This window comes from Camelus dromedarius, chromosome 28 (assembly GCF_036321535.1).
Source record: "Camelus dromedarius isolate mCamDro1 chromosome 28, mCamDro1.pat, whole genome shotgun sequence".
In the NCBI taxonomy this organism is placed as follows: Eukaryota; Metazoa; Chordata; class Mammalia; order Artiodactyla; family Camelidae; genus Camelus; species Camelus dromedarius.
Genome location: NC_087463.1, coordinates 5,973,508 through 5,986,607, shown reverse-complemented (window position 1 = coordinate 5,986,607; position 13,100 = coordinate 5,973,508). Strand labels below are relative to the sequence as shown.

The following is a 13,100-nucleotide window of genomic DNA, read 5'->3' as shown; positions in this document are numbered from 1 at the left end:
TCGGTCTTTCTAGCTTTAATGCCATCTTCAACTTTTTCTTCTTAGAACAAGAAACGTAAAAATTTTCAGTTTCTTTGATAGAAATGTATGCCACATTCACTGCAAAGATCTTAGAAAATAAGGGGAAAACACCAATAATCTCTCTCTCTGGAGATAAATTTCTTACAGGCTCATGAGATGTTAGACGTGGAAAGAACCTTAAAGTCGTCTAATGAGAAACAGGATTGAATTTGAAATTGTAGTGGGGTTAGTAATGCGTCCCAGCATCCGAGCTCCGTGAGTTTCTCCCTGGCCCTGGACATACACTAGGTTACTAGCAGTTAGTGGTAGGAAGCTAAGCTAAAGGTTTGCCAGCTTGGTCTTGGTGGCCAGGGCAATGCTGAACTCATGGAAGGACTCAATAAATGTTGGTGACCAAGTGAGATAATTTAACCACTTGCCCAAGTGTTTTGTATATATTTAAAATTTTTGTATAGCTTTGTATGTTTGAATTCAGACATGGGTAGATCTTGTTTGTTTAATTACTTATTTTTATATTCTTCCTGCAGAAGTTGACAATGTGGCCCAAAGTCACATTCAGCTTGCACAGACTCTAAGAGAAGAGGCCAGGAAGATGGAAGAATTCAGGGAAAAGCAAAAGTCACAACGGAAAAAGGTTGGGTTTGCATGTGTGTTAAGACGTTGCCTTTCTTCCAGCAGAAAACTCCAGACTTGTTTGTTCATTAAACTCTTTGGCTCGACTCCCACCTTCAAGCAACTGTGCTCTTCCATGAACTTACAAGATTATTTACCTGGGAACCTACAAGATTATTTACCTGGGAACCATGTGCTACTCAGTCTAGACCGTGTTACCTCTGTGCCTGTTCACACACCAGGCCAGTTTTTTTTGTTTTTTTTTTTTAATTGTTGCAGGAGCCAGGGATCCAGCCGCCTTCCTCTCTTTAGATCTGCTGCCCCTCTTCAGACTATGACTGGAAAGCCTCTGTCTTCATTAGGGTCTAGCACAGACAAGCTGGTGTCTCCCAGACCACACCGCTCCTCCTGGACAAGGCAGTGAGGGGAGGGTAATGAGTGGAGGGGACTCACATTCTCCTTGGAGACCATAATGTTGTCCAAGCACCCTATTTTATGAACAGGGAAACTGAGGCCCTGGGAAATTCAAGTCCTTTTTGGCTTCAAAACACATGTACACAGGCTCTTTTTTGTTGATGGAATTTACACTGGCCAACTACATGGAAAGAGTTGGAAGTGAGCGAGAGTTAATAAAACTGACAAACATCTGGGAAGTTATAAGGATCAAGAAAAGAAGTCTAGATTTATATTAAAATGTTCTTAGGCTAGACAGGCACTGTTCTGAATCCCTCCTGTTTTGTTCTTAAAAGACTTGAACATTCAGGTTGGCTTGGCAGCCAGGTAGGGCCCTTACAGAAATTCTTTTTTATGTCTGGTCTCCATGTTTTGAATGACGTTCACTTGGGGGATAAGCTCTTCCCTGTCTGGCATCCAAACATTCTCTCACCCAGGTTTCCCCAGAGAGCTCTGCATGGACTCTTTGGAGACCTTTCCTCCTCCAGGCCCTTTACTGTCTGGAAGTCATTGTCCGCAGTGTGTGTATCTAATAAACAGCTGGTTCTACTCATACCCCAATCTCAGCAACTCTGTGTGTGGTTCTAATTCAGGATCTAATTCCAGCCTCCTTGGTGGCCACGTGGCATTTGGAGTGGGTGGCAGCATCTCAAGAGCCTGACTGCCTCGTATCAACTGTCATTTCATGAGCTACTCAGACAGCTGGGCCTTGTCTAGGAAGGAAGGGCAGAAAGTAACATTTAAGGAACACTGTGTCAGGTGTTTTCACAAAGCCTCAAGCTTCATGTATCAGGTTTGAGGGGTGCATCTGGCCCAAAGTATTTTTCAGAGCAGAAATAATACATATAGCACATGCATCCATTGGATGGTCAGACTCTTTCTGGCTCCCTTGACCAGCCCTCCCCACCTCTTCAGAGGATTTACAATTTTTTTCAGAAGCAAAATGCCTGAGACAACCAGAGTGCACACATGATTTCCACTAAGAGGAGAAGAGGGTCATTTCCTCACATTTTCAAGTGGCCTGGGGTTGCCCTAGTGATTTCAGGGAGAGTTTTGTTTATTTTGCAAGGCTTCTGAAACTTCCCCTCCGAACACGTTGCAAAGACCGAGTTCTTGTATCTGGAAGAGCGTGCTCCGAATTGTCTTAAGCAATCGAGGAGCCCGGGCTCATTCTGCCGCTGTCATCCAAGCTCCCTACATTCTCTGTGCCCTTGACAGCAGGAAAATACCCCCCTGGGCTTGAAGTCCAAAGTTTGTTAATAAATTTGTAATAATTCCTTGTGTCACAATGAACTCTGGGTTGTGCCACTTCTGTATTTAGATACTTAAAAAAAAGAATCAAACTTTGGGAGAAAATGTGTTGGTGCTAACTTGTCATTTTCACTGGTCAAACCCTGTACATGTGGGTCTTTCACTTCTTGGAAATTAATCAAATCCATCAGTTGGTTTCTTTCGGCAAACTGGGGCAGGGAGGTGCGGATGGCATGGCTGGTAGAAGTTTATGGTGTACTCGCTTTTTCAAGTCATGTTTCTGATGGTGGTGGACAGCATGGACAGGGTCACCCCTGCCCCACTGAGCGTGGAGCACGGCCGTGACAGTAATCACGACAAAGTGTGATGAGCCCTAGAAGGTAGGGGCGTGAACGTACCCACTGAACATGCAGGGGGGGCACTGAACCCAATCTGTGGGCCTGGGGAGGCCTCCTGGAGGAAGCTAACGCCAGCAGAGTGAAAGGCAGAGTAGGTGAGGGTGGAGGGAGAGGAGGCTCTCACCCCTGGAGGTTGGCAGGCAGAGAGGGATCTTCAGAAACACTCTCAGGAGTCTCGATGTTTTAGCTGCCGAGGTTCCTGCCCCAGCCCAGAGCGTGCTAAGCCTGGCCAAGACAGCACGAGGTCAGTCACTCTCTCCTCTGGCGCCCACATCATGCTTGTCTCTGAGATTGGGACGATCCCTGCAGAATGTTCCGCCTGTGGCAGAGCGATCTCCAAAGATGGGAAACTCCTTGGTTACAGTAGTCTTCACTTTCAGTTTTCAGAGTACAATCTGAATGTGGGTAGACAGGCAGACAGACAGATCACTCAGTGGCTATATCAGTAATTCACTGCAGGGTCATTTGGGTCATTTCTACATCTCTCCTTCCTCCCCACCCCGACCCTTGCTTTTTTCCACTTTATAGCAGAGATGACTGTTTTGACCCCCTAGTTTGTGTTATGGATAATAAAACATAATAAAATTTCCATCCATGTATGTGTGCTATGATAACAGACAAAAACTTAATTTTCCAGAAGAAAGAGAAACATTTGAATATCGTTTTCAATATTGTTTTGCATTATGTCATTTTGTTCAAGAGCAATGCCATAGCTCATTGTGAATTGTTGCATCTCTTGGTCTTTTATACACCCGTTTGGCTTTATAAAGCTCTCATAAGGATAATGGTTGTTTAGGGTAATGATTAGGAACAAGGGCACGGGAGTCAGGCTGTGCCCAAATCCCAACTCTACTGCTTACTGAGAGTGTTACCTTGGGCAAATTGATCCATCTCAGTTTATTGTCAAGAAAATGGGGGTGAGTACTCACCGTTGTTGGGATGCATGAAAGTTGCTTAGTGCATAATAATGCTTGATAAATGGGAGCTACTGTGATGTCTGAGAGGTACATTTGTCTTATTAGCTCTGTTATTTTGACTAATATAAGCATTAACATCACAACCACAGCAAAGAAATTGCTCCCAAGTGGCCTCGACAGAGTAGCTTACGTTTCCTGGATCAGATAGGGCAGAGAGTAGGGAAACAGCTGCTTTTAACTGTCCCACAAGCATTTCTTCCCTTCATTCTGCCTGGGCTCCTTGGGCTGGTGAAGGGTGTGTCACTGATGGATGCCACAAAAAATGTTTCTGAGTCCCTAACTTAACTGTGCCGACTTGGGCTTACAGAGTAAAGACCCCCTTTAACATATAAATGGTGCTTAACAAAAGTTTTAAAGTCTCTTTTTGAATCCTAAATTCCTTGATTCCAGACTTCCTCCAGATGAGGCCACTTTAAGGTGATCAGTGGTTCTTAATGGTGGCCACCCAGGTTCTAAGGCATAAGACCTTGGGCAAATTGCTCAGCCTTTCTGTGCTGCAGTCTCCTTGTTTGTGAAATGGGAGTAACAGTAAATAGCACATCCACCTTCTGGGCTGCGAGCGGCTGAGATAATCCACGCGGAACACTTTGCCCTCAAGATAAGCTGGTGTTAACAGTGGTTTTGATTATTCACGGTGCCTGTGCTCTCTTCACAGACGGAGCTCGTAATGGACGCCGTCCATAAACAAAAGAGCTTACAATTCAAGAAGACCATGGATGTGAGTCACACTTTATTGCCTTTTGTAAAAAATAATAGTGACATTTTCTGAAACCCTGTGCTGTGTATCAACATATTCCCCAAAATAATAATTTCAGTAACGTTATTAGTGCAGTGTTGCAGAGAAAGCAGCCATTAGTGGTTTGACTCTTGGAAAGACTGAGGGTGACATTAGGTAGGAGAAACACAATGATGCTGTGTTTCTGGCAACCAGGGAAGGTACAGCAAGTCAGCTTAAATAGCTCTGGCCAAGGCGCAAAACCACATATACTGTGTGGTGCCATTTGTCTTGTTGGATCTGAGCGTCTTCCCTGTAAGACTGTTTGGAATCTTTGCTTCTTACCTATTTTTATTGTGATCTCTTCCTGTTTTGAGACTTCTGCAAATTGTAACAGCCACCATTTATTTATTTATTTACTTATTTATTTATTTATTTATTTATTTATTTATTTATTCATTCATTCATTCATTCATTCACTCACTCATTCATTCATTCAGTGAGCGGGACGTACTTAGGTTTATTTATTTATTTACCTTTTAATGAGAGGTACTGGGGATTGAGCCCAGGACCTCATGAATGCTAAGCGTGCACTCTACCACTGAGCTATATCCTCCCCACCCTCCCCACCCCCACTGCCCTGTAATTTATTTTAAAAATTCTTAACAAGACAGAACTAAGGCAAGTTGCATGGATCTGTTAACAATGAACTCTTACTGGAAATTCTGTGGCTCCATCTTTGTACAGAAGTATCGTCATGATATTCTGTGACTATGGCATCATACCCAGTAACCTCGTCCAAAAAGAAAATGCCACCAGTGTTGATGGCATCCACAGTCTATTCTGCACTGTTTCTTTCTTTGATGCAGATCACCGGAAAGGCGATTGATAAGCAGGGAATGATGTCAACATAATGCAGAAATATTGTTGGTTGATACATGATTATTCCCAGACCTTTTATGTTTTGAGCACTCTAGGGGGAGAGAAAGCCTTATTGAAATATAATTTTTCTAGCTATCTCTCCTGCTTACATTTAGAGCCATAACAGTGTTAAGATTTTTGCTTCAACTGTCAAAAATAAGTTAGAAAACTCAAGAGGAGAAAGGAAGACTATTGCATTTACCTATTTTTCACTTGGTGTGTTTTGTTTTCTGTGTGTGTGTGTACCTTTTTTTTTTTTTTTTTAGAAATTAAGAAATATATTTTTTGTTGTTGTTGTTGGAGGGGGGTAGTAATTAGGTTTATTTATTTATTTTTAGGGGAGGTACTGGGCATTGAACCCAGGACCACAAGCATGCTAAGCACACGCTCTACCACTTGAGTTATACCCTCCCCACTGGTGTGTTTTGTTTTATTTTTTTCTTCTGATTTACCAAGGTTTCTTCTTTTATAATTTTCTTTTGCTTAGAGAACTTCTTTTACCGTTCGGCAGGGTCGGTCTGCCAGTGATAACTACTCTTCATTTCCCTTCATCTGAGAATGTAGTGATTTCTCCTTAATTCTTAAAGGATATTTTCACTGGATATAGGATTGTGTGGTGGCAGTTGTTTTCTCTCAGTACTTGAAGAATGTGCCACTTCCTTGTAGCCTCCATAGTTTCTGATGAGAAAGCTGGAGTAATTCAAGTTGATTTTTCTCTTATAAGTAAAGTGTCATTTCTGTTTTAAGATATTTTCTTTTTTTAGTTCTCAGAAGTTCACCTCTGTGTCTTGTCATGGATTTCTTTGGGTTTATCTTGTTTGGGATTTGATTGACTTCTGGACTCTGTAGTTTTATACCATTTGCCAAATTTGGAAAGTTTTCAGCCATTATTTCTTCAGGTATTTTTTCAGCCCTCCCTCCTCTCCTAGGATTCCAAGGATGTGATCTTTTGTTATGGTGGCAAAGGTTCTTGAGGCTCTGCTCCTTTTCCCCCAGCCTATTTGCTCTCTGGTTTTCAGATTAGGTAGTTTCCATTGTGCTGTCTTCTAGTTCTCCAATTCTTTCCTCTGTCTCTTCCATTCTTAAGTCCATCCATTCAGTTACTTCTGTTAGTGTACTTTTCAGTTCTAAAATTTCCGTTTGGTTCTTGTTTATACCTTCTATTTCTTTGCTGATATTTTTCTACTTCTTTGCTAGGACTATTTTTTCATCTGTTTCATGTGTGTTTGCAATTGCTTGTTAAATATTTTTATAATGGCTGCTTTAAAATCTTTGTCAGATAATTCTAATAGCTCTGTCATCTTGATGTTGACATCTCTTGCTGGTCTTTCTTCATGCAGTTTGAGATCCTTCTGGTTCTTGGTATGATGAGAGATAGTCAATTGATTTTGGCCATTTTAGGTATTATGTTGCAAGATTCTGGATTTTATCTAAAACTCCTGTTTTAGCTGGCTTACTCTGACACCACTCTAGCAGGTGAATAAGGTATCACCACATTACTGCTGTGTGAGGGTAAAAGTCCATGTTCCCCCCTTGGCTTCCATGGACACCTGAGGGTTGGTGTGGCCTTGTTACTACTGGATGGAGGTGGTTAAAGTTAGACCACCTCTGATACCACTGCAGCAGAGAGGGGGGGTCTACCTCATTACTGCCAGGTGGTGGGGTGGAAGTCCAGGCTCCCCACATGGTCTTCACTGGCTCTGGGGCTTTGCTCCCTCCTGGTGGGAATGAAAGTCCCAGTCCCCTAATTGTCCTTCTCTGACGCCACCTCAGCAGAGGAGTTGGGCACCTCGCTATATCTTGGTAAGAGTGGAGGTCTAGACGCTCGACTTGACCTTTGCTGGATGTGTGGTGGGCAGGGGGGCAAAGTTTCTTTATGTGGTGTTTGTCTGCAGTAGAACGTAGAGGTTTCTGTCCTCCTAGGCTGCCCCCTTTCTGCTCTTTTGGCTAGAGGGGGTAGTTTTTCATTTGGACCCTTTTTGTTTGTTTTTGCCCACGGGCATTTCTTGTCTGCTGCTTTGGCACTCAGTCTGTGATATATGAGGCCAAAAGAAAACCCAGGGAACTAGCTTCTGGGTCGCTCTCTGAGACCAAGGACATTAGCCAGTCTGCCTTCTCTCCACCTTTCAAAATCTTGCGTTTGTTTTATGTAGAATGCCCAGGGGGGTTAGTTGTACTTGTGAGGAGGAACAGGGAAGAATGCATCAGCTCGATCTTCCCTGAAGCCCATATAACCTTTAAAAAATATTTGGTGATATGCTTTCAGAGCCATAAATGTGATTATACCCAGTTATGCGAAGATTCTAAGACTCTATCTTTAGGAAATCATCCAAAATACGAAAAATAAAATGCACAACTTTGTTTACTACTTATAACGAAAACGATAAATGATTTAGTGGCCGAAAAATGGAGGTTACATAAATTGTATAACCTTTGAAAATATGATTATGTAGCAACAGTGGAAAAAATGCTTTATATGTCATGTTTAAAATAATGCAGGAAAGAGAAAAATTGATCACTGATAACATTAAAATTTAAGACTTCTTTGGAGCAAAAGAAAAAAAATAGATCTCAAGATTTCAAGACAGGTGACAAATGGGGAGAAATATTTGTAACTTATATAATTGATAACCAGTTTTTGTTCCTAGTATAGACTGAGCTCTTAAAAAATCAATTAAAATGAAGAATGCTCAAAAGGAAAAGTAGGAGAATGAAGTAGAAATGGTATAACACCTTAGTAGTAATGAAATAAATACAAATAAACAAGGAAGATGCCAACATTCTCACCTCTGGTATCAGAAAAGGTTAGAAACAATGTCAGTGTTGGTGTTGATGACAGCATGAAGCCACATACCCTCGCATGCGTGTTTTTTGGAGTACGAATCGGTACAGCCATTTTGAAGGGAAGTCTGACATGTACATACTGTTTTACCAAACAATTGCACTAGGAATGTGACCTCTAGAATCACACCACCCAAAACAGAAGTCAGAGTATTTTTATGTTATTAAAAAAAGGGAAATGAGATAAATGTCCACCAGTAGAGGCACTTGGTTAAGAAAATCATGAGAGATATATATATATATATACACACACACATACATATACACACACACACACACACACATATGGGTGTGTATTTATAACCATTAAAAGTGTTCAGCTACAGGCTTCCTGCGTGATACAGAGAAATGTCTATAATACATTGTTGCATAAGAAAGGAACTGTTGCATGAATATCTTATGTGCGTGTAATTATGAAAAATTATGAGCTTTTATTTCTGTGTGTGTGTAGCATAGAGAATTATAGGGTTGTTTATTGAAAGTTTAACCCCAACTGAATTGCAGGGGATGCCAAGAAATACAGGGAAGCACATGAGATATTTGATGAGGATGAACCATCTCTGCAAAGGTGTCTTCCTTCCTAGTCAAGCATTTTTTGGGGAGCTACCTTTTTTATTGATTAGCCAGCTGATTCACAGCTTTGCTTTGTTTGAACAAATCTCTGCTTCAATAGTTGAAACTTGGGGGGGGGCGGTATAGCTTAGTGGTAGAGTTCATGTTTAGTATGTACAAGATCCTAGGTTCAATTCCTAGTACCTCTGTTTAAAAAAATTAAATAAATAAAGTTAATTACCCCCCCCAAAAAGCTTAAAAAATTAAGTGGAAATGAAAAAAAAAAGTGTTAACAAAAAAAAAAAGGAAAGAAAAAATAGTTGAAATAGAAAATTATTTGATTCACTAAACTGTCGTTTGTGATCTGTTTCCAGACTGCCAGCGGTAATGGTAGCGCAAGGGAGACATGGCTTACTTTTAAATTAGCCAAAACAGAATTCTTTAAATCAAGAAGGAACGTGACTCTCCTTAAGCTACAGAAATGATGGGACTGATGCCCTTCCCGCTGTCCACGTGCTATGACGAGATGCGTTAGAATGTCGACGCATAGTTACAATCATTAGGACCAACTGATTGCATCTAAGTTCAGAGGGTTATGAATGTTACATAAATATTGGGTGACATCTCGTAGTTACATAAGTATTTGATTTTGCCCATTTGAAATTCCATCTTTTGTTTCAGTCAATTTTTAAAGCTCACGTACTTTGTTTTTGCCAAGTAGGAGTTCTTACTTCCTTGATCAGGTTGCCACTAAATACGTAATTTGGAAAAGGGCTGGAGAGACCTTCCAAAGTTAGAGCAGAATCAGCATCTGCTCTGAGGGCCCACAGTCTTGCACTGATCGCAGCCCTGTCCTTTGCTGGGCTTGGAGGTGGGGCGGCTGCTCTTCAGGGTCCAGTCTGCTCACCTGTCTTGGTTCTCTCTGGGCTCATAATCACACAGGCAAAGAAGAGCTACGAGCAGAAATGCCGAGACAAGGATGACGCAGAGCAGGCTGTCCACCGGAGTGCCAATCTGGTAAACCTGAAGCAACAAGAAAAGGTACCTGGGAGAGCCTGGAAAATCTGAGATTTACATATATCAACCTAAAGCCAATTAATTATCTTAATAAAAATGGGCTTGCACTCCAAACTCCTGGCAATATCCTCTTTCAGGCTGCTAGAGTCTCTGAGCCAGAAAAGACCCTTGTCCTGTTTTTAGGATTGGGGAAGAGCTAGAGAGGCATGGCTTGGGGGGAGAGAGTCGGGTGATAAGAAGAGGTGGGGAGTGTTCTTCTGTTTTCATCTTTCTTCAAAACTCAGCTCATTATTCTTTGTAGCTAGGCTTTGGATATATTATCAATTTAATATTATAAAACCTGGATATAAGATGGTCAGCAATCCGAAGTTTTTAGGAAGATATAGGACAAGATGCTTGATGGATATTTGCCAATGGTGTAAGATTAGAAGGCGAATTGAGTGATTATCATCGCTTTTAAATCTACTTCGCCTTTAGAAGCCTGGCCCAGCATTTCCGACCTCTTGTACTTTTTCGTCCTGACAGCTTTTTGTGAAACTGGCAACTTCAAAGACTGCAGTGGAAGACTCAGGTGAGGGGGCTGGTCCCACAGAGGGGGGAGGATTGTGGTGGGGCTTACGTGATCCTAAATCTGTCTGTGAAAGGCAGTTTTAGAAACCTTCTGATAATGAATATATGGGTATACAGTAGGATTGAGGTATCGGAAGGGACGATGGGTGGAACAGAGGGACAGAGAGAGTGGGGAAGGGAGGGTACATTAGAACCTTGCTGCCTGACCTGCGATTGAAGAGGGGGTGGGGTCATGTGACAGCTACTTTATAATGTCATCAGGTGCTCACTCTGATTTATTGGAAACACCATCTTAAAACCCCATTTCAGCCCTGATAACTCACCTGTGTTGTGAAAGAAACAGCCAAGTTGTGAGGCCTTGTCCTCACTGAAATCTTGAAATACCAGAGGCCTCTAATTCCTGGAATATCCTGCTGGAGACAAGCCTCTCACGACTGTGGTCACTTCAGTCTCTAAACTGAAAACCGAAATAACTTGATAGTTCACTTTTCTGCCTCCCTCGTTAGATAATTTTCCTGAAAATGCAAAGAGGTGGAAGGAAACCCAGGCTGAAGTTCCTTGTCAGCTTTCACTTCTCTTTCCTTGGAGCATTTCTTGCTGGTTGCTTGGCTTTTCGTTAAAAAGAAATTTTCTTTAAAAAGAAACTGATGCCCACCTTTGCTTTTGTTTCACAAAGATATGATGAGGGTGAGATGTAATTATGACCTTCCAGCGCTCAGAGCTCCCAGAAGCCTCGTTTGCCTTCTGGGAGGGGCCTGGGGGTAGGTCTGCGAGCCCCCCCCACCCCATCCCATCTAGTTTCTAAACCCAGCCCCCTCCCCTCCACTGCAGACAAGGCGTACATGCTGCACATCAACGCGCTGGATAAGGTCCGAGAAGAGTGGCAGAGCGAGCACATCAAGGCCTGCGAGGTACCCAGAACCCCCTGCTTTTGTAGAACTGCTTGCGGGCAAAAGAGAATTCTGGAACTTGAGTGGAGGGTGGAAGGAAGTGGAACGTTTTCCCCCAAACCTCATCTTTCTGCTTCTTCCCCATCCTGACTGTGCTGTCCCACGCAAGGCCTCCCCTGATGTTTGGTGAGTGCAGGCCTGAAGCAGCTTGAATCAGCTGCCAGCTGGTTAAGGAATGACCTGTGAGAGCCTCACCTGTACTCGCTCTGAGATGAGGAGAATGCGGACAGCCAGAGAGTGGCTGGAGAGCTTTTTACTCACAGCTTTCACTTCACCGCTGCCCCTCTCATTTTCAGCACATGCCTCGCTTACAATTTCCCAAAAAGTAAAGGCACAACCTGGAAATTTCCTCACATTTCTGTCACCCTGTCTACACCTTTTCTTACCAGTGGTTCTCAAAGGGAGGTCCCAGGACCCGTAGCATCAGCATCACTTGGGAACTTGTTAGAGATGCAGATTCTCAGACCAACTCCAAGCTTCTAGAATCAGAAACTCTGGGCGTGCGCCCAGCAGTCTCTGTTAATAAACCCTGCGGGTGACTCTCATTCGAATTCAAGCTTGAGGACCACTGATCTGCACGCCTCTCCACCTCCTTCCTCCTGTTGTAGTGGGGGAGGGCTGCTTCCCCACTGCTGGGCTCGGGGTCCCGGCCAGCAGGCTTTCCCCACCCGCTCGGGCACCGCTCCCTTTCCCATGGACTTCTGTTGTCATTCGCACAGCCTCAGCTCCTCCTGCTTGAAAGCCACCACTGCTGCTTCCGCCTTCTCCTCTTCACAGCCAGGCCTCCAGAGGGAGTTCTCTCTGCATCCTTGCTGCCCTGTCCGGCTCAGCCACTGTGTCTGGGGTCTGCTCCCCTGCAGCCGCTCTCCCAGAGGAACCAGTGGTCCCCTGGGTGTGAGGTCCAGTACCTTGGCAGTTTCTAGTCTTATCGGACCTGTCTTTAGTGTCTGGGACTCTGGGTTCCTTCCTATCCTTCTAATATCACTCTTTTCTGCTTTACGATCCCCTGGAAAAGCCTGAGATAAGGCCATTTTTAAATGGTTTGGAAACATGCAAAACAGGGTCACATGCATCTTACGGATACATACAGACTGTAAAAATCTCATAAGAATGATAAAGTTTAGGGTAATGGTTATCTCTGGAGGAGGAGAAGGTGACAGAGCTTGGGGACAGCACCCAGAGGCTTTAACAGAATCTGAAACAAATATGCCCAAAGTTTTGACGAAGCTGGGTGATTGGTACGTGGGTCTTCATTGTATCACTTTGAAGATTCTGCCCATGTGAAATATTCTATAATGAAAATAAGATATGTTTTAGTATGTATGTACTACATATGAATACTAAAATATTTACTGGTGAAACAATGTATTTGCTGCAAAATATTCCAGGGAGTAGGGGAGTTGGTAGGGATGCAAGTAAAACAGAATCAGTTGTGAGTTAAGTGTTTAAGCTGGTGATGGGTACATGGGGATTCATTGTGTTACCCTCTCTACTTGTGTTTATGTTTGAAGTTTTAACATTATAAAAAGTTTTAAAGCATAATGGGGGTGGGTATAACCCAGTGGTAGGGCACGTGCTTAGCATGCACGAGATCCTGGGCTCAATCCTCAGTACCTCCATTAAATAAACAAATAAACCTAATTACCTTCCAAAAATAAAATAAAAATAAAATAAAAATAAAACAAAGTGTACTAATATTATGGTCAATGTTAAAAAATCCATTAAAATATAATGTCCACTCTTTTTTAAAAAATATTTTTATTGAAGTAGAGTCAGTTTACAATGTTGTGTCAATTTCTGGTGTACAGCACAGTGCTTCAGT

The 13,100-nt window shown here is 42.7% G+C and overlaps 1 protein-coding gene across 1 annotated transcript in view; it reads left to right on the top strand.

The window, feature by feature from the left end:
• The window catches only part of PSTPIP2 (proline-serine-threonine phosphatase interacting protein 2), a 74,592-nt gene that overhangs the window by 52,118 nt on the left and 9,374 nt on the right, over nt 1-13,100 (top strand). Inside the window, exons 5-9 of the mRNA XM_031441984.2 lie at nt 549-655; nt 4,368-4,430; nt 9,684-9,782; nt 10,284-10,329; nt 11,160-11,239. Of these exons, the coding sequence (XP_031297844.2) occupies nt 549-655; nt 4,368-4,430; nt 9,684-9,782; nt 10,284-10,329; nt 11,160-11,239 (395 nt within the window). The remainder of the gene's footprint in view (nt 1-548; nt 656-4,367; nt 4,431-9,683; nt 9,783-10,283; nt 10,330-11,159; nt 11,240-13,100) is intronic.